The following is a 23216-nucleotide window of genomic DNA, read 5'->3' as shown; positions in this document are numbered from 1 at the left end:
ACAAAATTAAAAATAGTGCAATGATCCAATTAAAAAGAAAAAAAAATATAAAAATCTAATTAAAAATTCGATAAAACTACAAGGATCAATAGAATAATTAAATAATATGTTAATCACCTTTTCCCAATTGTGTGTGAAGAATATGAAAGCTGCACTCCCCAGCTCAACTATGACAAGTAGAGCCAAGAACTCACAATACTACATAAAAATGTATTAATTAAGGAGGGACCATAAAGCAATAAATATTTTATTAATGGAAAAAATGTTAAGAAAAATCATAACAAGAGAAAAATGAGTTAAACTCCAAAGTGGTCTCTGAGATTCACAATTTGCACCAATTTAGTCCCTGACTTACCAATTGCACCGTTTATGTCTCCGACTTTGTTAAAATTGCACCAGGGTCGTCCCTCCCCACATCTCCGGCCAAATTAACTACCGCCGGCAGTGACATGGCGCTGAGATGCCACGCTGGGTGCTACGCTGGAGTGTCACTTTTGGGGCTAAAAATATGGATGGATGGAACGACGTCGTTTGAGATACGCTTAGAAACAAAACCCAAATAACCCATGATCACTTCATCTTCTTCTTCATCTTCTGAAAACCAAAACAACGCACCATGAAGTCCTGAGTTCTGAGCACTGTATAAGGTTTGAAGGTTGAAAACGTTTTGCTCCGTGGAGTTCGCTACCACTGTGATAGTTTTGTGTGATTGTTGTCACTGACGGAAGGAGAAGGAGTTCATCAGGAGTACACAAAGGTACGTCTGAACTCGCAAAAAATGCTTTTCAACAAAAAGATATGCATCAATATTTGTGTTTGTTGAAAATTTGATTTTGGTTGATGAAAGTTTAAAGTTTTTCATTATCTGTTAGGGTTTTTGTGGGTAGTGGAGAAATTTTTTCCATGCTCTATTTTTAATGCAATCTTAGTTAGGTTAGTTGATGGGTGTTTCTGGTGTTTTGTATGTGGTTGAATGTCAATGTTTGTTTTTGCATGTGTGAATCTGATTGTTTGATTCCTGAATTTGGTTTTTTGCATAATGCAGATGAAGACTTTGATGGATATCATGTTCCATCATGGGAGAACATTTAAAAAAAATGATGATAGAATACTAGTGTACTCACCAGATAACCGAACTTGCTTAGGAGATTTAGATGAGGACGCATTGGATGTGTTCTTCGTAAGGAACTATTACAAGGAGCTTGAGTATGACAATATAATTCAGTGTTGGTGGCTGCCTCCGGGGAGGAGCTTAGATGGTGGATTGAGGGCTCTTACATGTAATGGTGAGTTAAGAGAGATGTGTTTTGCTGCACAGAAGAATGATGGAGTTTTTTATGTATATTTTGAGCATGGGGTGTCCACACTAGAGGTGATTGCAGGGAAGGAAGTTGTAGTATGACTTGATGATACTTGTGAGGGAGACTTGGTGAGCAAGAAGAACACAAATGTGGGTCCCAAAGCTGATGGTAACATGTCGAACCCAACTACAAAACCGAATCCCATCCCAAATGCAAACCCAAGCCCCATAAACAATCCTATTCCAACCCCCTGAAACCAACCCTGTCACTATTCCAAACCCCATTAATGATAACACAACACCAAATCCAAATTATGTTAGGGCTCATGACAAACCCATTCTAAAGCCCAAATTCTAAACCAAAGCCCAAACCTAAGTCAAAGCCCAACCCAACATCCATCTCCAAACCCAAACTGACTGAAAAGTCCAAACCTCAGTTCTTACCTAAGAGAATTACAAGATCTCAAGCTGCTGGAACATATAGAAGGTCTACTAATAAGGGCAAGGAAGCTCTTCATGTTGACTTAACTGTAAATGATGACTCCAGTGATCATGATAGTTCAGAGGATAGTTCTTTTAAGCCAATCCAAGAAGACAGTTCTAGCAGTGAAGACAATGCAAGTATGTCCAAACTAAGAAATAAGAAACTAAAAGAATTCAAGAGATGTGCATATGCTGCTGCTAAGACAAAAGAGAACATAATGCAACCAGATGATGCATTGGTTGAGGATGTGTCAGATGGAGAGGTAGACTTGGGGTTTGTGGGAACTCCAGGGATTGTTGATGTGTATGAAGCACTTGACCCAGGTGCAGAGTCTGATGGTGCTAATTCTTGGCACTCAGAGGAGATGAAAACTCCTCCTAATTCTGAGGATGAGCTGCAATCTGATGAGGACTCAGACGAATTCCCAATCTTTAGAAATAGGGCAAGATTCGGTGAGCTATAACTACAAGTGGGTATGAAATTCAACACCAAGTATGAGTTCAGAGAGGCTGTAAGAGAGTATACTATCCAAGAGGGGAGGAGAATTAAGTTCAAGAAAAATGACACTATTAGATGCAGGGCTGTGTGCAAGGTGAAAGAGTGTGCATGGATTGTGTATGCCTCAAGGGACTGTGACGACGCATGTTGGCAGATCAAAACTTTTAACGATGATCATACTTGTGCAAGGGAGAACATCAACAGGGCTGCTAATACGGATTGGGTTGCTAGTAAATTAGTGAAAAAGGTAAGAAAATACCCCAATTTCAAGCAATGCGAGGCTACTGTGTACTTCAGGACAAAGTGTGACCTTATGCTGAATAGAAATTCCATTGCAAGGGCACTGGCAGATGCAAGGAATGTAGTATACAGGGATGAGAAGGCACAATATGCGAAGCTAAGGGACTATGCTGAAACTTTACTGAAGACGAATCCTAGATCTATGGTTCAGATCTGCGTCGAACCTCAACCAGACAGAAAGGTCATATTTGATAAGATGTACGTCTGTTTGCATGGTTGCAAGATGGGATTTAGGGTAGGTTGTCGCCCTTTGATTGGGCTTGATGGGGCATTTCTGAAGACACAAATTGGAGGTCAGATCTTGGCTGCTGTGGCACAAGATGCCAATCATCACATTTACGTGATTGCCTAGGCTATAGTTGAAATAGAGAATACAGACACTTGGAAATGATTCCTGGAACTGCTTCATGCTGATCTTGGAGACTACAAAACTAACGGATGGTTCTTTATTTCTGATATGCAGAAGGTAATGTTACCTTTCATGTGCTTTTAACAATCTATGAGTCTCTGGATGTAAGTGAATTGTCTTGGAATAATGGTTGTTACATTTGGCTAGATTTTGTATGCATGAAGTTGGTTGTGGATAATATGCACAGTTAATTATGTCCAAATAGCAGTAGGGATGAATCGTGCATTTTACACCTAAATGAAGGGACTAAATTGTATTAGAATGCGAAAGTCAGGGACTATATTAGGGTCATTAATGTAAACTCAGGGATTGTGCTGTGGCACGATAAAAGTGTGTACATCACTTTTTGGTTCTGACACATAGTGTAACAATGTCTTGCAGGGTTTAATTCATGCTGTCTAGGAGGTGATGCCAAGAGTTCACCACCGTTTCTCTGTTTGGCACCTCTGGAGGAACTTCAACAAACAATGGAAGGACTTTGAGTTGAGGGGACCGCTTTGGGAATGTGCCAGATCAACAACATTCCAGGATTTTAGAATCTGAACAAGATTAAGAGGGTGAACGAGGAGGCTTGGGCATATCTCAAAAAATGGCCTAGAGAGACATGGACAAAGTCCCAGTTCAGCCATAAGCCAAAACTGGACAACATTTGCAACAACGCCTGTGAGGTTTTCAACGCAAGAATCAAAGAGGCCAGAAGCAAACCCATCATCACATTACTTGAGGAGGTGAGAATGTTTGTGATGAGAACTATTGCAAAGAATAAGGTAAAACTGGCAAATCATGTTGGCATACTCCCCCTTGTAATTCAAAGTCGCCTAGATAAAATCAGAAAAGAATCAAAGAACTGGATGCCTATCTGGACCGGTGAAGAAGACTATGAAAAATTTGAGGTTCATGGCCATCCAACAAACATGGTCGTGGATCTTGGACAAAGACTATGCACTTGTCAATTCTGGTTGCTGACCAGTGACCTTTATCAATCTCTTTAACTTAACTATTAATATTTGTGTACTTTGACGACTGTGATTGTCTTACTCTGCATTTGTGTTACTAACTGTAGGCATTCCATGTGTTCATACCTGTGCTGCCCTTGCAAGGGTAAACAAGAGGCCGGAAGACTTTTGTCACCAACCGTGTACTATGGAGGCATACAACAAGACTTATGCCCATCATATTAACCCTCTCCCTGGCCAATCATTGTGGGAGAAATCCATGTACACTCAGCCACAGGCCCCTAACATTAGAAGGAGGCCTAGAGCTATGACAAAGAAAAGGAGAAAAAATGATGATGAGGGGAACAGTGGTAACAAGAAAGCCAAACCAAGTGGAAGTTTGAAAAGGGTTTTGAAGCCATTCACATATAGGTATTGTGGGGTAAAAGGGCATACTAAGAGAGGGTGCTCAAAGAAGAGATTGGATGAAATAGTTGCTGCTGTTGCAGCTGCAAAGGCTGCTGCAGATAAAGCCAAATCAAATGCTGCTGCTTCTGCTTCAGAGTCTGGCCCTCAACCTTATACTGCTACTTCTGCTTCAAATCTTGGCCCTCAACCTTATACTGCTGCACCAGTTGATAAACCTCCTGCTGTGGAGATTGAGATATCACAACCAAACTACGAAGGATCACAGGTAATACAATTCTTGACGTGACAACATAATAAAATATATTTTTGTTGTTATCTGGGCTCATGTGTTGAGCTGTTTTTCTGTTGTAGGACATAGCAGGATTTGCTGCACCTGCACCATCAAGGCCGGAGAAGTTGCCCACCAAAAGGAGGAGCTCACCACCACCTCAATCCATTCGTGTGGATTCAATGCAAGGAGCCAGGGCAACATCTTCCAGATTGGCCAATTTTATGAAGTTTGTTCCAACTCCTGATTTCAAAGCACCAAGGAAAAAGAACAATTGATGACTTTGACATCAGAATGTTTAGGACAGTACTTCTTTGTTTTGTTAAAGGCAGTTAATATATAGTAGCTTTGTTTAGGACAATTGTCAAAACTTTTGTATTGCCAGCCTTGATATCTTAGCTGTGGCACTTCTTTTGTTCCTTTAATGTTTGTAACTCAAACATGTTAATGTTTGCTACTCAAATATGTTTATCTTTGCTACTTTTGTCATTATGCATTATGCTATTGTGATGTCAGATGATCTGTAATTATTTCTCTTTATGATAACTAGTCTATCAAAAACAGGGCATAATATAACTGAAGATAAAAAACCAACTCTTACTTTCATTCATCTATGAACACATTACATACAACATAACATTGTCAGAACTTCAAAGTCATAACCAATACAACAACTACAACGAAAAACACCACTATGCCTAAGAATTGTACCATACATTTTTGGGTCCTCACTTCAGCTTCCAATTTTCCAATCCTCCAGGCTAAATTGACTCTCACTTGCTCATTGTCAACTGCAGTTGCATTCACTCTTCCTTCATGTTCCTCTTCTTCTTCTACATCATCAGCCCAGAGAAAAAATTCACACCATGTTTTGCCCCTACTTTGAATATGAGATATGATAAGGAGTAAAGAACAGAAAACCACAAAACGATTTTTCTTACAAAAAACTCACATTGTAATTCGGACAACTGAAGAAGGGCTTATCTGGGTTGGTATTGTTCCGAACCAACGAAGCACGGGCCGGTAGCCACACCCACAGCGCTCTGGCACCGCGACGGTCTGGTCCGACTCCACGTTCTCATCGTCGATCGTGTAGAGCTTCCTTGACCCTGGTTTGGACACCCAATCATGGTTTTCATTTCAGTTCAACGAGTAACAAAAATGAAGTTGGAGAATAACGATGCTGGGCAGAGACAAGAAGAACGTTGCTGGGCAGAGACAAGAAGATGAAGAGGAATAACGATGTCATGCTAGAAAATAGGATTAAAACTAGGTAAAGGGACCACATTAGGTCAAACAGTTTCAATTGCCATCTCAGCTAGCCGTTATCTACGCCAGCGTGGCATCTCAGCACCATGTCACTGCCAGTGGCAATTAATTTGGCCGGAGATGTGGGGAGGGACGACCCTGGTACAATTTTAACAAAGTCGGAGATATAAACGGTGCAATTGGTAAGTCAGGGACTAAATTGGTGCAAATCGTGAATCTTAGGGACCACTTTGGGGTTTAACTAAAAAAAATTGATTCATTTAAATTGAAAATTAAATTTCACATGATAATTAATAATCATGAAAAAACAAACATATAATAAACAAATATAATTCAAGGAATAATTGAATTTAAAGTAACAAGTTTGTATTCTTTATAGTTAAATTTGATCAGAAATTAAATTGGATGGTAATAATAATGAATGGATGATGAATTGTGCACTCTGATCTTTGTACTTTTAAGACTATGTTAATCCTGAATTTTAGGATACAAAAAGTAAACAACAGGGGGTTCTTGATGCTGTTCCAACAATTCCACTACAAGAGATAATGAGGAGTATTCCTCCAATTCCGATTAGGAGGTAGATAAACCTGGAAAACAACAACAACAACAACAACAACAACAACAACAACAACAACAACAACAACAACAACAACAACAACAATAAGGTAATTATAAGGTGCTTACCAAGCCTTAGGAAGTGTTTTGTCGATTTTTAGCAAATTGATGGTGGTTCGATTCTAATGGTCTGAGAGCGAAGCCTACTCCTCTTTTGCAGGTACCAGTTTTCTATAAGTGCATCAAAGTATCTTCGATTAGATGGGAATCAAAATGAAATGTAAATCAAAATTTGTAAAAGAATAAAAGGAATGAAAAGTAAAGTTTTTGAAAAGTAAATTGGCTGAAATCATAAAGGTTGCGTTGAAATTTAAACAAAGCAGTAAAGGTGCCTTCGACTGAATCAAAGGGCTTTGACTTGAAAATTAAATTTACTGAAATGTAAATTGGACATGGAAATTAAAGAGTACTTGAAAGATAAATTAACGTGAAAGATAAACTTGCTTGAAAGATAAAGTTTACTGGAATTTTAAATGAAAGATAAAGACAAATGGAAGGAACCCTACAGATAATTGACTCGAGACAAACTCAGAAAGTCGCTGGGATGTGAGAGTGCGTGAGTAATTTCCGAAACGAAGTTCCAACCCTTATTCCCTAAAACTTTCTAGTATTTATAATCTACCTCCATAACTGACAATTAATTACAAGGTGTAATCTTGAATGCACACTCTTTGGTAACCGTTCCCGCCCTTTAGCTGATAGACACTTACTCATAAATTCCTCACGTGGTAAATGCCTTCAACTTTTCCACTTATGTAACCGCTCGATCTACTATTCGAAATAACTCATTCAATTACTTCTTTCAAATACTTGACCGACTAGACTTGTTCGATTCAATAAGCGTTTTGAAATCAAATCCGCACCGAGTACCTCCAGCCAATGCCTGCACGTGCATCTTTTTGAAAATTGCTTAAATCTTCGACTTCTTCACTACTTCGAACCAACTTGCCTTAATCGAAAATATTTTTCGATCAACAAATTGCCCCCTTAGATTAATGTGTTTGCCTTCGATAACATTATTGGAAGATGAAACATTTAATCCAAATTCAAATTTCAATATCTTAAATCAGTAATAATTACCATTTAACTTCCCTATTAATACTAATCCATTCGACACGTTTCCCGAGACTTACGCTTTCTCTTTCCACCACTTCGCCTTCTTCGCAAAGTTACCTCTTTTTGCATTCCTTCTGTAATAACGGCTACAGTAACACTTCCTTTAAATTCAACATTTCTGCCCTTGTTTAATTTTTTCGAACCTTTGCTTTCTGAATTCCTCTTGCATCAACCTTTATCTCTTCAAAACTTCCTTTTTCTCTATTCTGCAATGGCCGCTTTTTCTTCTCACGCTGCTGCTCAAGACAAGGGCAAAGGTCCCATGGTAGCACCACCGGCTCCACCAGCCCTTCATGTGCTGAATCAAGTCAATGATGAAGTCATTGACAATCCACAACTTCAAATTAATGATACCAGAATCTTGATCCCTTTCACAGTGGGTGCATATACTCATTATTTCCTTGGGCCTGTTGAATCCCTGGAGAGGGCGAATAAGAAATCACCTTTCTTCCCTAGCGCTCAAAGGGAAGATTTATTGATCAACCAAGCCCTCGATATCTCTTTTTTCATTAATCAAAAACCCTTCAGCAATAATCCAAAGATTAATCCTCGAGGTACCAACTTCACGGCCTGGCTTCAGCGCCTTGCCCCTACAAAAAGCGCTACTTGGGGGGCTCTAGGGATTCAGGAACTCCTAAGGCTCTCTCACTTCTCACCCTCAATGCTCCCTTGGATGATTGGAGCCGTGACATGTTTTTGGAACAGGACAACCAACAATTTCTACCTTCCTTGTGGAATGATTAGAATGTCTCTCTTGGATGTGGCCGCTATTACAAGGCTTCCCATAAATCCTCTAGACTGCACTCCTGACATACAACCAAGATGCCACTACAACATTGCCCCTACTAGTTCTTACAGTGATTTCATTGCTCATCACATGAGCAAAGAGGGCACTGCTATCATAGATGACGAGCATGTAGCCTTTCTATTCTATTGGTTGAATGCCATCATTTTCTGTTCTCGAAGTGTCCATATGTCAAACTTTTTCCTGCTTCTGGCTGCTCTACTTCATGAAGGAAATACCCTCAATTTGGCCAAGCTTCTTCTAGGGCATGTTTTCGAAGAGCTTGGTCAATTTGTGCATTGTCTTCGAGAAAATAGTCTGATCAATACTGGTGGCCCCCTCTGGCTTCTACAACTATGGCTTAATGCCATTTTCGAAAAGTATATGACAAAGCCTGGAGGTGGTGCTACTGACAAGCAACACATCGAAGGCTTCCGATTGGCTGACTACAAGCCAAACTTCCCAGATACACAATTGGATGAAGACTGATTTTGGGCTATTTTTTCTCTCTTCCATTCCTGTAAAGACTTTTATAGTGAAAACCTCAATTCGCTCCCTTTTTAGGTCGAAATTGTGGTTCTGCATGGCTCGATCGCTTGCTCTTTCCAAATGATACTGAGGAAAATGAACGGGCTAATCGAAACTGGACAAACTTGCTAGCTGTTCAAGTAATTCCTATAGGGCTACCCCAACACAAAAAAGAAAAGTTCAAGGTGACCCTGTACGCCCCCTCACTTTACAGCTAGGCAACTAGGATTCTCACAGGCCATTCCAACCCCTTTTCCTCGAAACAGCAAGCCATTTTGCCACATCACTCTGACTTCTCAAAGTGACCTTGATTTCCTCCTCGCAACAAATCAACAACACAGGGAACATTTCAATTTCCTTGTTTATGATCACAGTTTATACATCACCAAGTCTTGTCTCGAATGGTGGACTGCTTACTACTCTAGGTACAATCGTACTTTAGAGGAGATCCAGCAATCTGCAATTTGAATAGCCCCTGCTGCTGAAGATTCTCCCAAAAAATCTCAAAAAAGAAAAGCTGATACCGCAACCTCCTCTCGACAGACTCAACATAAAAGTCGAAAGACTCCCACCAGGACTTCTAGAAGGGTAACTGTTTCCTTACACACACTCATGCACTTCGAATTAGAACATTTCAAGAATCATATTTGCTTGACAATTCTTAATTTTGATTTTTCCATCAGTTACGATTGCAACCATCAGGTGAAAGCTCTGATGGAAGTTATCAAACCATCCGGAACATTCTTGCTACTTCCTTTCAATCAGAGGATACAGCTGATTCAGACCCTGGTCCTCAGCTAATTTGAATGCCAAGACACATTCTGGTAACATTATCATTTTCACATATATTTCATTTAAGTTAGAATAAATCTTAACTTATAACTGTGTACCTTTTATATCAGCCTACCACTACTGCTCAGTCAATCACATCTCCTGTGGCACCTGATCAACCACTTCTGCAACAACACCTTGATCTGGGCCATTTTACATCTCATGATTCAATCCAAGCTACGGGATCTGTAGAACCACTACAAGTTACTTTTCCACCTCCCACCGGAACACCGGTGATTGATTTAACAAAAGACCCCTCACAACATTCTCCAACACAAACACAAATCCTTGATCTAACCTCTCCAAACAACCAGGCTGCACTTTCTACTGAAAATCAAGTAGCCCCAGACTCTGATTCTGTCTCTCGAGTCACTAAAACTACCAATTCAGACTCGTCTCGATCCAGAGTCTTAGAAACTCCTCAAGGACTCTCCAGTCCCCCTCAACAAGCTGGGTTTCAAACTCCTCCCGGTCAAGAATCTGGAAACTTGGGAACTTCTACCACACCTACAAGTGCTACCTTAGTCAACCTGGTTTCTGTCTTAAATCGAGTTATCCAAGAAGACGAGGTGCATATTCCTGCACCAATTCCTCCTAGACCTTCTTCATCCAGACCTCTATTCGAGTTGGATGTTGATATTCGAGAACAGCTTTAGTCACTTCTTAAACTCTTGGATCATCCACCTGCTGCATGGATCAAAGATGCCCTTCTCAACCAGCTTTTATCTGATCTTTTGAATTCAAATTTTGAATTTTCAGCTTTCACTCCATATTCTGCCATTATCCAACAATTCAAACAACTTACCAACAACAATGTAACTTTCCAAAATAAACTTCATCAGATCGAAAACAAGGAAGCTAAGATTATAACTGAAGTAGAAAATTGTGCTTCTACTCTTCAACTGAAGAAAGCTTTCCGTGAAGAATTCGATCTAAGAATCTCTCATGCTATTTCCATTAAAGCTTTTTATGACAAAGAAGAGATAAGACTTGAAACAGAATTGGCCCAGATCAATGAAAAGCTTGCCAAAGTGCGTGAAAGACGGGCTGAAATAGTCGTACCCCTGACTACCGCCCAGCAAGAACAACAACAAATCATTCAAGAAACTGTTTCTATTGAGATCAAGCAAGAAGAATATGTGAAACAACTTGACAAGGTCCAATATGAAAAGTTCAAGCATGCTGGGACACTTTCAACTTTGGACAACAACAGGGCAAAGCTACGCTCAGACCTAGCAAGACTCCTGGCACCTCACAACTTTTAGATTTCAGTATTTGTAATAATCTTACTTACTTTAGGACTTATGCACCTCGATTTCAATTTGGCAAACAAAAATATTGCTTTAAGTATTTTTCGTTGATCGAATCAATTACTTTTCCCGATTCGATATCTTTAATTCGATATGCATTTCCCAAATACAATCCTATTACTTGGAAAGGACTTTCCCAAGTATGGGACCATTTGCCAAGAAATCTCGATTTCTTTTCCATTGGCAAAATAACCTTTAAAACTAACTCACCTATACTGAAACACTAGTCTTTTATTCGACGATTATAACTTCGAGCAATACTTTCTTTTTGTCGAATCATATTATCAAGTGCCAGGATTTGGTCTGAATCTAATTCATTCAACTCATCAAACATTGCATTCCAGTAATCATCAACTGGCAAATTATTCGGTTTCAATACTCTTAAAGTATTCAAATTAATCTCTAGTGGTAGCACTGCATCATGGCCATAAACCAATTTATAGGGTGAAGTACTTGTTGACCCCCTTGGTGAATTTCAATAAGCCCATAATACTTGGCGTAAAGTTTCATGCAATGTTCGAGGTTTACTCCCGATATGCTTCTTGATCAAGCTTATCAAGATTTTATTTGCTGCCTCCACTTGTCCATTAGCTTGTGCATAATAAGGAGTTGAGGTAATCATATTGATATTCCTCGAGGCTAAAAAATTTTTAATTCGTTGACCAGTAAACATAGTCCCTTGATCAGTGCTCAACGTTTGAGGAATTCCAAATCGATGGATAATATACTCCTAAATGAAGTCTATTTTTTCATTCTAACCAACTTCTATTATGGGAACTGCTTCAACCCACTTTGTAAAATAATCAATTGCTACCAAAATAAATTTATGCTATTTCGATGAAGGGGGTGAATTAACCCAATCAGATCCAAAGCCTAACCTCTAAATGGCCATGGTTTTATTATCGAATGCAACTTAGATGCTGGAATCTGTTGTATCGAACTATGTTTCTGGCATTCTTAATATGCTTTTGCATAATCAATGTAATCCTTTATCATAGATGGCCAATACACATGATTGTGATATAACACCCATTTCATCTTCTTTCCAGCCTGATGGTCACCACATATCCATTATGGACTTCTCTCAAAGCAATATTTTGATCATCTAAGCCTAAACATCTTAACAAACTCCCATCGATCCCTTTCTTATACAACTCATCAGCCATCAAGACAAAATTTACTGCTTGCAATTTTATCTTTCTTTTAACTGAGGTGCTAGGGTTTTTCAAATACTCAGCAATGGGCTTTCTCCAATCATCATCTTCCCATTCATCTATACACAAAGCCTCTCTTTCATTCACAGGCACTAATATTTGATGGATACTAGCCAATTTTTTAAGAGTCTTTGGACTGATTCTATATCTCGAAGCAATTTGGGCTAACTCATTAGCAAATTCATTATGAATCCTTGGGATGTGAATCAACGAAACTTTTCGAAAAGAGGTTAACAACTCCCAAGCGGTTGTTAAATACTTTTACAACTTCTCATTATTGCATTTAAACTCCTTTGATAACTGCTTTAAAACCAATTGGGAATCCCCTAATATATGGACTTCCAAAGCCCCTTTGTTAATTAATATTTCGAGACCCGAAATCAAAGCTTTGTACTCTGCCACATTATTCGAGTAAGGATATTTTAATTCAAATAAGAATTCAGACGGAATCCCCTCTGGTGAGATAATAAGAATTCTAACCCCTGCACCATCTTTGTGCTCCGATCCATCAAAATATAAATTCCAATAATCGACCTCACCGTCAATTACATTTGCCCCCTGGTCATTCAGATTACTCGAATTATCGACAAGAAAATCTGCAATGACCTGACCTTTCACCGCTTTAGCCGGGACATATTGTAAATCAAACTTTGTTAGGGCCAGCATCCATTTCCCTAAACATCCTCGTAACATTGAGAAACTTAACATATATTTGATAAAATCAGTTTGTGTTATAACCTTCACTGATTTAGCCACCATATAACATTTTAATTTCATACAGGCATAGTACAAAGATAGACATAGTTTCTCTATAGGGGAATACCTTGTCTCGATATCAGTTAAAACTCGATTAAGGTAATAAACAGCCCGTTCATGCCCATTCTCATCATCTTGGGCTAACATACACCCAATTGTGTTTATGGACGTCGCAATATATAATTTTAATGGCTCATGTGGGCGAGCGTTTGCCATAATCGAAGCTTTAGATAAATAAGCCTTAATCGAATCAAATGCTAGTTGATGCTCATTCGTCCATTCGAACTGTGAGTCATTCTTTAGTTTCACTAACGGTGCAAATACTCGAGTTCGATCAGAAAGATTCGAAATGAACCTTCTAAGGTAATTTACCTTTCCTAGGAAGGACTGCACTTCTTTTTTCTATTTGGGTGCAGATAGAGCCAATATTGCGTCTGCCTTATTCTTATCAATTGCAATCCCTTTCTTATGAACAACGAAACCTAAAAAATTTCCAGCCGACACCCCAAAAGCACATTTTAAAGGGTTCATTTTTAATCCCTTCTTTCTCATGGTGACAAATGCTTTTCTTAGGTGATCAATATGTTGAGTCACCGAAATCGACTTGACCATAACATCATCGATGTACACTTCCATAAAGTTCCCAATAAACTCATGGAATATAGCATTCATCGCTCGTTGATAAGTAGCACCGGCATTTTTCAAATCGAAGGGCATAGCTACCCATTCATAAGTGCCTAACACTCCAGAACAACAAAAGACAGTTTTGGACACATCATCTTCCGCAATGAAGATTTGGTTATATCCTGAATAACCGTCCATAAAACTCAAAATTTTGTTTCCCGCTGCAGAATCGATTAACATATCTACAATTGGCATAAAGTATTCATCCTTATTCAAGTCTTGAAAATCAATGCATACTCTTAACTTCCCATTCTTCTTCATCACAGGAACAATATTCGAAACCCATTCCACATATCGCGCGGTTCGAATAAATTTCGCTTTAATCAAGCGTTCTATCTCTTCTTAAATATTTTGATTGATTTCTGGAGCAAAACAACGTGGAATTTGCTTCACAGGTCAAGCATTTGGTTTCAATGCTAATCGATGTTCTACAAGAGAATGATCGAAATCAGGCATCTCATGATAATCCCAAGCAAAACAATCTTTAAACTCATGTAAAAGATGGAAAAGTTTAGTTCGAAATGGATCGATAAGATCTTTACAAATATATGTAATTTGAACATCATCAAGAGTCCCTAGATTAATTTTTTCTAAGGGATCTTGAGATTCAAATCCTTTGAAATGGTCATCATCTTTTACTGAATATCTTTCGAAGCTCAAAGGTTCTAGATCATAGATGCAATCAAAAGAAAAATCAACAGACTCATTGGGAGTTGGATGAACTTGATCATTTATGAAATTAACATCAACTTGATTTTCAATACCATGTATCTCTGCTACTAAATCAGCAGTTCCGATCGAAACATTATTTGGATTATAGAAATAAGAAAAACGAAAGCCCATGACAAAACTCGATAGAAGGTATCGAGTTACTACAATCACTAAAAGAACTTACGTTCCTAAATGATTCCACTTCATCAGAGGAACCACCTTTATTTCCTACAGAAATAGAATTACTTAAATAATTGTTCAGAGTTACCAGGTAGTCTGAAACATCTCGACCCTGGTCCATCGAGTGGTCCTCCTTCAAGCCTTTAAGAAAGACATTCCCAGCCAGTTGGAGTAAAGACCAACTTTGGGTAGTGCAACTTCACTGACACTCTTTCCGAGGACAAGTAACAACCTTCACAATTATAAGAATTCAGTGTCCTATCAACATTAAACGTCTTCAACTTAGGATTATACATTCTGAAATCAATATGCTGCTGTTCGATATAAAGGTTCGAATATGCCTTATTGACTTCAGGCTTGCCATCCTTCGTCCAAAGAAGAACACTTTGGTGAACAGTAGAAGGTACAGCCCCTACACCATGGATCTAGTCTCGCCCCAACAAAGCATTATAACTTGCTTTTGATGAAACCACCACGAACACAGTATTTCGTTCGGATGATCCAACCTTAACACTCAAAGTGACCAGTCTTTTTGCTGGAGTCGAAGCCTCGCTGAAGTCTTTTACAACAATATTTGTGGGGACCAAGTCATCTGGGTGCTTCCCCACCTTCATTAACATCCTCTCTGGCAAGAGACTGATCGCCGCTCCACCATCAATTAAGACTTTATTTACTTTGATCCCACTCAAAGTAGTAGTTATATAAAGCGGGCGGAGATGAGACATTTATTTTTCAGTAGGCCGAAGAAAATATCCTGGCTCATCTTCGATTCGGATGAAGGAAAAAGCTTCCTCATCCTCCATATCCTAATCATCCTCTGGGTCACCTTCATACTCCCCCAGATATTCAGTTGGGATGATCGAAATCGTCCCAATCATATCATCATCCCCTTCTTCAAAATATTCTTCATCGACATTGACTTTCTTGCCTTTTTTGATCCCTGAAGACTGGGCCACAGCTTTGGCTTTTTCCATCTTTGCAGGAGATGGAATTCCCTTTGGACACATTTCTCCGTCAGAAGGAAAGACAATTCGGGAATGTACGGAAGGCGTTGCCCCCTTGCTTACTTCTACCTGAGGCTTATTATTTTGATTGAAGTTTCTTCTACCCCCTCTACCTCTTGGATACCCTCTGGTTCAACCACGAAAGTGGGAATATTGGTTTCGGGGAGGTCCCCGATGCCCCAACTGTGGGCTTTGGCGATAAAGAGCATCCCGCTTCTGGAACTCCTGGCAGTTCCGAATCTATTGAACACCTATAGCCTAAGATCGGCTCAAAGGTGGAACCACATTCTGTTGAGGGGTCTTAGAATTCTGACCCTCCATATGCCTAACTGGCTGCCTTTATCGAGCCTACTCTTCTCTATGAGCCAGCTCCTTCTTCATTCTCTCTTTTTCGAAGATTGCTGCAGCTTCAGCATCGAAAACATCATTACACCGTGGACATAGAGATACGTCCCGGTCTTTAATCTTCTGTTGTACCAAGAAATTGAGTAAGCCATCTCCTGCTCGAGGGTACACAGATCGAACCTGTGACTCAAAATCATCAAGAGCCACGTCAAAGTCATAAGAGATGCCAACCATATTTACTCCGAAACATGGTTCAACAAAGCTGGCATCAGCATCGAAGGGATCAGTATCAACCTTCATCTCTTTGTTACTATCATCAAATTTCAAGTGTCCTTCCATGATAGCTTCCTGAATTAAGTCCCTGAAACGAACACAACTGTTAGTCGAATGACTGGTTGCTTGGTGAAATTTACAATAAGGTTTTCCTTTCAAATCTTTTACCGAAAGTAAAGTTCTACCCTCTGGCAGAATCAATTGTTTATCTTTAAGCAACACATAAAAAATCTGATCAGATTTTGAAATATCAAAACTATATTTTTTGCCACTTTTCAGTTTTGATTCATTGGACTTTTCACTACTAGAAAGCTTTTTAAGTAAAGAGCAAACATATAGAGGGCCCTTCTTAAGTTCAACCAAATCTACTTCTGTCTCGAAATCGAGTTCCTCCTCTGAGGACTCCATAGTTACATAAGCAACTTTTCTTTTCGAGTAAATGGTTTACTCTTTGATCTTTGCTCACTCCTATATTTCTCCTTCTCCTTTTTCATGAGTTCGGTCTGACGAACCTTTTTAGCCAAATGAGCTAAAATCATAACCCCATAGTTGCTATTTTCACAATTTCACTCTCGGGTAATGAAACGTAGCATCTACTTCTAGCATTTTTGAAACTTATCATATAATCGTTAATGGTTTCACCATCTTCACGTTTCAAAGCAACCAGATCAGTAACTGCCACATTCATTTCCTCTCGATAAAATTGAGCATGAAAAGCAGTTTCTAACTGATTCCATGTCGTTATCGAATTTGGCCAGAGATTTGAAAACCAAGTAAACACGTTCTTCGTTAACGAAGAAGGAAAAAACTTTATTTTCAAATTCTCATCATTGGTTGAATTTCCAATCTCAACCAAATATCGAGCGACATATTCAGTGGTTGACTCTCCAACTTCCCCTGCAAATTTTGTGATTATTTTTAGATTTTTCACCCCTCTTGGCACTTCAGCCATTTGGACTACTTGAGAAAAAGCGGATACAAAGTGAGGTCGATTCATAAAACCAACATTCAGACCGACTCAATTGAGCACTTCTTCCACAATTCTGGTGACTTGATAACGTTCACCGCCATGATTAGCACGTAATCTGACTAAAAATTCATCAGCATTTTGATATCAAATTTAAACGGTTTATGCAATCACGGTTAAAGTGAAAATAAAATAAATTTAGTTTTCCATTTTCACATGTATTGTTAGCGAAAATATATCAAAGTTTTTTGTCACTTTTTTGCTCTGATTGACAGCAAAAATGGAGTAGAAGAGAGATAAAAAGTAGTGATATATTCTCTATACTAGTACCACTGATACTACTGATACACGTGATGTTTAAATTTGTAAATTTCTTTAATTCCAAGTTAAACCGTTAAATAAGGTATTTTTAATTTTTTATTTAAATAAAAATACCTTTTATATTGTTATACAGTTTTAGTCCCCAATTTTTCTTTGATTCATATTTTTTATAGAATCATGTTTGGAGGACACTCTTGATCTGGATCTTTCTGTTGATGCATTGTATTTAACCCCTTTAATTTTAGACGAATGCTATGGTGTAGATAAAGAATTTTTTCTACATCTATAGATGTCAGATGTCGACTTCCCCAGATAGCCAAAAAATCACACTATAATTATGATGCACTATTGAGTGTCAGAAATGACATAATGATATGGTGATAGGGGGACAACCTCTTTGTTATTTTCAGTAGTAGTAGGTTGGGTTAGGAAAGATTACGGGATTATTATTATGGAAATTAATGATGATTAATTAATGTGTAGCAGGTTAATAAGATGGATTTAGTAATCAGTGGTACAGGTGTATTGTTTGTGGGCCTTAATTTATGTCTGATGTGGGTTATTTGTAGTTCTTTTGTAGGTAGAAATGAGTTAATTGGAGTTGGATATCCAATTATTCATCATAGTTTATCCTTTATTTAATTATTATCTATTGTAATAATTATTTTTAGAATATCTAAAATTTAAAATGATATATCTTTAAAGTTAAAATATTTAAATTTAAATTTAACAAAATAAAAATAATAAACTAAATTAAAATTAAAATAATAGTATCAAAATCAATTTTTTTCGTTTTAAAACTGGTATATATAATTTTTTTTAGTTCTAATTAACAAGAACAATGAACATAATTATTTTTGGATAAGTTTTAGATGTATTAAGAAATTATTTATTATACAATTTTATAATTTTAAATGAGTTACAAAATCATTTATATTAAGAAAAACATAAGCATAAATTTGAAAGAATTTTAGATATATACTAAAAATATTTTGTGTATTATCTTATTATTTTAGATATGTTAAAAAATTATTTATATTAAAAAAATATAAACACAAATTTAAATGAAATTTGGATGTGTATAAAAGGTATTTTATGTATTATTATATTATTTTGAATGTGTTATAAATATCTATAAAATAATAAAAAATATATATAAAAATATGTTTACGAACTTATGATCTTGAGCTAAAAAAAACACGTAAGGACTGATTAGTTTGATTATTTTCATTTCTGTTTTCAACGAAAAGAAAAATAAATTTATATATTTAATTGAATGAATAATTTTTGACCGCCGCTACATAATTGTAGTCTCCCACCCAGTTTGCTTTGCTAAATGTCCCCTTCCTATTTTTATAAATTTCTCTGATGGGGTAGCTAATGTTTGGGCCCAAAATATCAGATAATAAATAATTTTTTTTTACAATTTTTTTTAAATATCAATGCTTAATTATTCTGCTAATTAATGGTCTTACCAGCTATATTAACATTAAATATAGCTGGAATTGATTATTATAATACTAAAATACTAGTTAAAATTGGGTCCCATAAATACAGACACTGTCTCTCATTCTGTTCTAATGGCACTCTCTCCCTTCTTTAGTTGCAACACCTGACATCTATAAGTGTAGAAAGAATTCTTGTTCTACACCATAAAATTTGCCTTAATTTTATCTGATATAATTGGGGCTATGGCTCCTGTTCATCTAACTCAACTTATTAGTAGTTTACATTGTCTATTCTTTGCTTGGATTATTTGTTCTTCTCTGTCTATGATAAAATTAAAGTTCTGCTGATAACATGTTTGCGTCTAATTAATTAGCTATTAGTTATTAGTATGACTATAATAAGATATTAGTTAGCTTATAACATTACTATATATTATAGGAGTTTTGCTAGAGAATTAATGGAATATTTGTACAATATGTACAATGGGCTGCTTATTTAGTCCAATGAGTTAAAAATAAAAATTACCCATAAAATAATAAATTTAAAAACTCTTATTCAATTATTTCACATCAAATTTTAAATTCTCCAATTTCAAATTTCAAATTTTTAAAAAATCCAGTTAGTTATTTAAAAAAATAACCATCTGAAATTCTTTAATACTCTCTTTTTCTTCGACCGGCGGCCATCCCACTTTCATCAATAATCATTCCATTTCACCATAGCTACTTGACTTGTCACATGCCACTCACCCTTAATAAAAATAACCATCCATTTAAGGATAAAAATAATCATCCGCATACATAATGAATTGAACATCTAACATATTTTAATTATATATAACTAAACTCAATCCAATCAAAATAATCATCTACATAAAAATAAAATAACCATCCGCATACCTACTAAAATGACCATCCTAAATTGACCATTAAAATAGAAGAAGATGAATAAACAGAAGAAACTATTATTGTGGTGAAACATAATTTTGAAGGACTAGTCATGACAAAAGCGGCACGGTTGTGAAGCATAGGGCTCAAATCATGAAAGAAGCTAACCATGCTTGGATCCGAAGAAGAAGAAGAGTATGGTGGTATCATTGGTGAGAAGAGACTTGAAGGAAGGGGAGAAAGTGAAGGCGCATCGGAGGACGTGAGGACGGTGTCGGGAAGAAAGCACACACCGCTGCGACGGAGGCGCTGGACGTTCGGGTTGCTGCGGTGCTGTTAGTTTGACCCACACAATATGCGCTTCCTCCCTTGGCGGTGGCCTGTGCGACAACGGCGCCAATCGGAACAGTGTCGGCGCGATTTCCGATGGCGGCTGGTAACCGTGACGTTAGTGTACCGGCGAGACTCAATGAGAAAGGCATAGAACGCTGACAAACTGTATTGAGAGAGAGGGGTGAGAGAGGGAGGTAGTTTATTTGTTTCCAAAACCGACGGTAATCCTAATATTTGATTTAAATTTTAAATTGAAAACTACTCAAAATTAATTAGTGGCCTATAATTTAGTTTTAATTTCAAATTAATTACATTATACACATGGTATAAAACATACATTGTCCTCGTACTTTTCCATATTATAGAAAATCATCACATGAACAAAGCATAATTTTAATGGCAGTCCATAATATATACTATACTATATATACAAATACAAATCAAATTCAAAAAGAAACACTACTTAACGAAGTTGCAGATGATGAACAAAACATGGAAGGTCGAGGTGGCAAAGGTACAGCAATAACATCCTCAAGCATTTGAGCAACCTTCTTCATAGAAGGCCTTAGTGAAGGATCATCTTGAACACACCAAATTGCTACCATAACATGTTTTTCCACCCTCCTAATATCATTCTTTGCCTCCTCATCATTCTCAACAAATTGAACCAATTTCCCATGTTTGTAACAATCATATGCCCAATCTATAAGCGCTTGTTCTTCATCATTTGACATTGAAAACACAATACTGGATTTGCAGCATATGAGCTCTAGCAGCACCACTCCAAAGCTATAAACATCGACTTTGCTTGTGATTGAAGCTTTTGTAAACCATTCAGGTGCAAAGTATCCAATAGTCCCTCTCGCGTGCGTCCTAGTGGCGCGAGTTTGCTCTGCCAGCAACAGCTTTGCCAGCCCAAAATCGGATATCCTGGGCGCGAATACGTCGTCCAGAAGAATGTTGTGAGGCTTGATATCGCAATGAATGAATTGGGTGTTACACTCTTCATGCAAATATGTGACTCCTTTAGCTATTCCCAATCCAATTTGCACTCTTTGATTCCAATGAGGCCTAGAAATCCCAAAAAGAAAGCTCGCCAATGAACCATTGCTCATGTACTCATACACAAGAAGACGATGCTCCCCTTCGTCGCAGTAACCAAGCAACCGAACCAAGTTCCTGTGGTGGGTTTGGCCTATCACACTCACCTCTGTTTTGAATTCATTTTCACCTTCTTCAACCACCTTATCTAACTTCTTAATAGCTACATATCTTTTCGTATTAGACCCTAATTCTAATACCCCTTTATACACAGTTCCAAAAGCACCTTGACCCAATTTCTGTTTGAATCCACGTGTCGCCTTCTCAAGCTCTTTGTATGTGTAGCTTCTAACCGTCTCCGGCGCCAAGCTCGCAACTAGTGGCTGCCCTAACATCTTTCTCTTGCGCAAGAACATGTAAATTCCAAGAATTCCCAACACCAACAGAATGTTGAGGAAAACCGAGCTCCCAAGAAGAAACGACAAAATAAGTGTTAAATAAGATCGATGTTGGTTTCCATTCCCTGCCTTGCGAAACTTGAGGAACACTATTGTTCCATTTTCGGCTTTCGTACTATACCTTCCATTACTCAAAGGGTACTTCTTCTTCCAACAATTTGCCACTTTGTTGTTATCAACGTAGTATACAGCCGCAGCACAGAAGCAATCGCCACCGCACCTTTCCCGACACGTGTACTTATCGAAATCACCGCTCACCAACTCGTAATCGGAGAAAGGCCAGTTCAAATTCTGCCGTTCTTGGAAATCCACCTTGGCCGGATCCATCTCCCAGCCGTCGACCAGACAGCTGGGAGGCGGAAAATCCGGCCTACAACTTGTTAAGTTGTTTGGATCATTAGGCTGCACAAAATAGGAATAATTATCCGGACACGTGCATTGAGGCTTTCCATTTATGGAAACACAATAACTGTTAGGCCCACAGATAAAATTTTCATTCTGAGCTATGCTATGAACACATATATCATCGGGTTCTTGTTCCAACACTCTCCATCCAGAAGAACAGTTATCCTCCTCGTTTGTAACCGTTTTAGTCTTCTGGTAATTGTACAGCCTGAAGACTCCATCAGATTCAAATCTCGCCATGTAAAAATATTGAGTTGAACCTGGGTTCCCGTTTGTTACTTGGAACAGCTCAGTGTCATTATCATCCTTAACGTAAATCCGTCCGAACTCGTCGAAGAATAAACGCGATCCGCGACCGTCAGTTCCGGCTGCCCAGTATGCATGAATCTGCGCCTGTTCATCTTCTTTGTGATTTTGAGAATAGTAAAGTACCAAATTGCCATCGCCTTGCCAGCTGAGATTGAAGTTATTGTTAGTTGAGAAATTTGTTTCCGATTGACGAGCTTGCAAATTGAATGGCTGAGACTTGGAAAAATTCTGACCGGGGAGAAGCGTGTCGCTTGGTTCTTCAAAACTCTCCCAAACTATATTACCGTCTTTGTCTTTAAGAACAAAGTTTCCAGTATCTAGCATAGAAGCACAAGTTACCATTTTGTCCTTCTTTTCTGGACGGGACCAAATTTCACTTCCTTTGGGGTTATATATGACGAGACCATTGTTTGTGATATTGATGGAGGACCTAACCGGGATTTCCCGGTTGGGTTTCGCGTACCAAACAATGGTCTTGTTGGGTGATTTGGTGAAGTAGATGGAGAGCAGAGGGACATAGCGTGGATCCTTGAATTGAACAGATTGAAAACCGAATGCAAAATCTTTGGATGGTGAAGTCCATGGAGATGAAGATTGTGTGGATAGAGGAGAGAGGGCATTACTTGAATTTTTACAATCTGGAATAGCAGTGATTATAGGAGTGATTACGAAGAAGACAAGTAGAGTTTGAAGCAGGGAATTGGAACGTGTTTTGGCCATGGCTTTCGGTTTTTTTCCTTTCTTACTATTATTTGTTCATTGAAATCTTTCATTTTTATGGAGGAGAAAGTTATGCTTTT

At 38.0% G+C, this 23216-nt stretch overlaps 2 protein-coding genes across 2 annotated transcripts in view; both read right to left on the bottom strand.

Moving 5' to 3' along the window:
- Positions 1-23216, bottom strand: part of LOC112773160 (G-type lectin S-receptor-like serine/threonine-protein kinase LECRK3) — a 42234-nt gene that overhangs the window by 18956 nt on the left and 62 nt on the right. The window lies entirely within an intron of this gene.
- Positions 20476-23211, bottom strand: LOC112773189 (G-type lectin S-receptor-like serine/threonine-protein kinase LECRK2). Its single transcript, XM_025818249.3, has one exon. The coding sequence runs from the start codon at positions 23134-23136 to the stop codon at positions 20650-20652; it is 2487 nt and encodes an 828-aa protein (XP_025674034.1). The 5' UTR covers positions 23137-23211; the 3' UTR covers positions 20476-20649.

This window comes from Arachis hypogaea, chromosome 18 (genome assembly GCF_003086295.3).
Source record: "Arachis hypogaea cultivar Tifrunner chromosome 18, arahy.Tifrunner.gnm2.J5K5, whole genome shotgun sequence".
In the NCBI taxonomy this organism is placed as follows: Eukaryota; Viridiplantae; Streptophyta; class Magnoliopsida; order Fabales; family Fabaceae; genus Arachis; species Arachis hypogaea.
This window is presented reverse-complemented; position numbering and strand designations above follow the sequence as displayed.

Coding starts and splice junctions, on each gene's coding strand:
- LOC112773189 (XM_025818249.3), bottom strand. CDS start 23,136: ATGGCCAAAACACGTTCCAATTCCCTGCTTCAAACTCTACTTGTCTTC.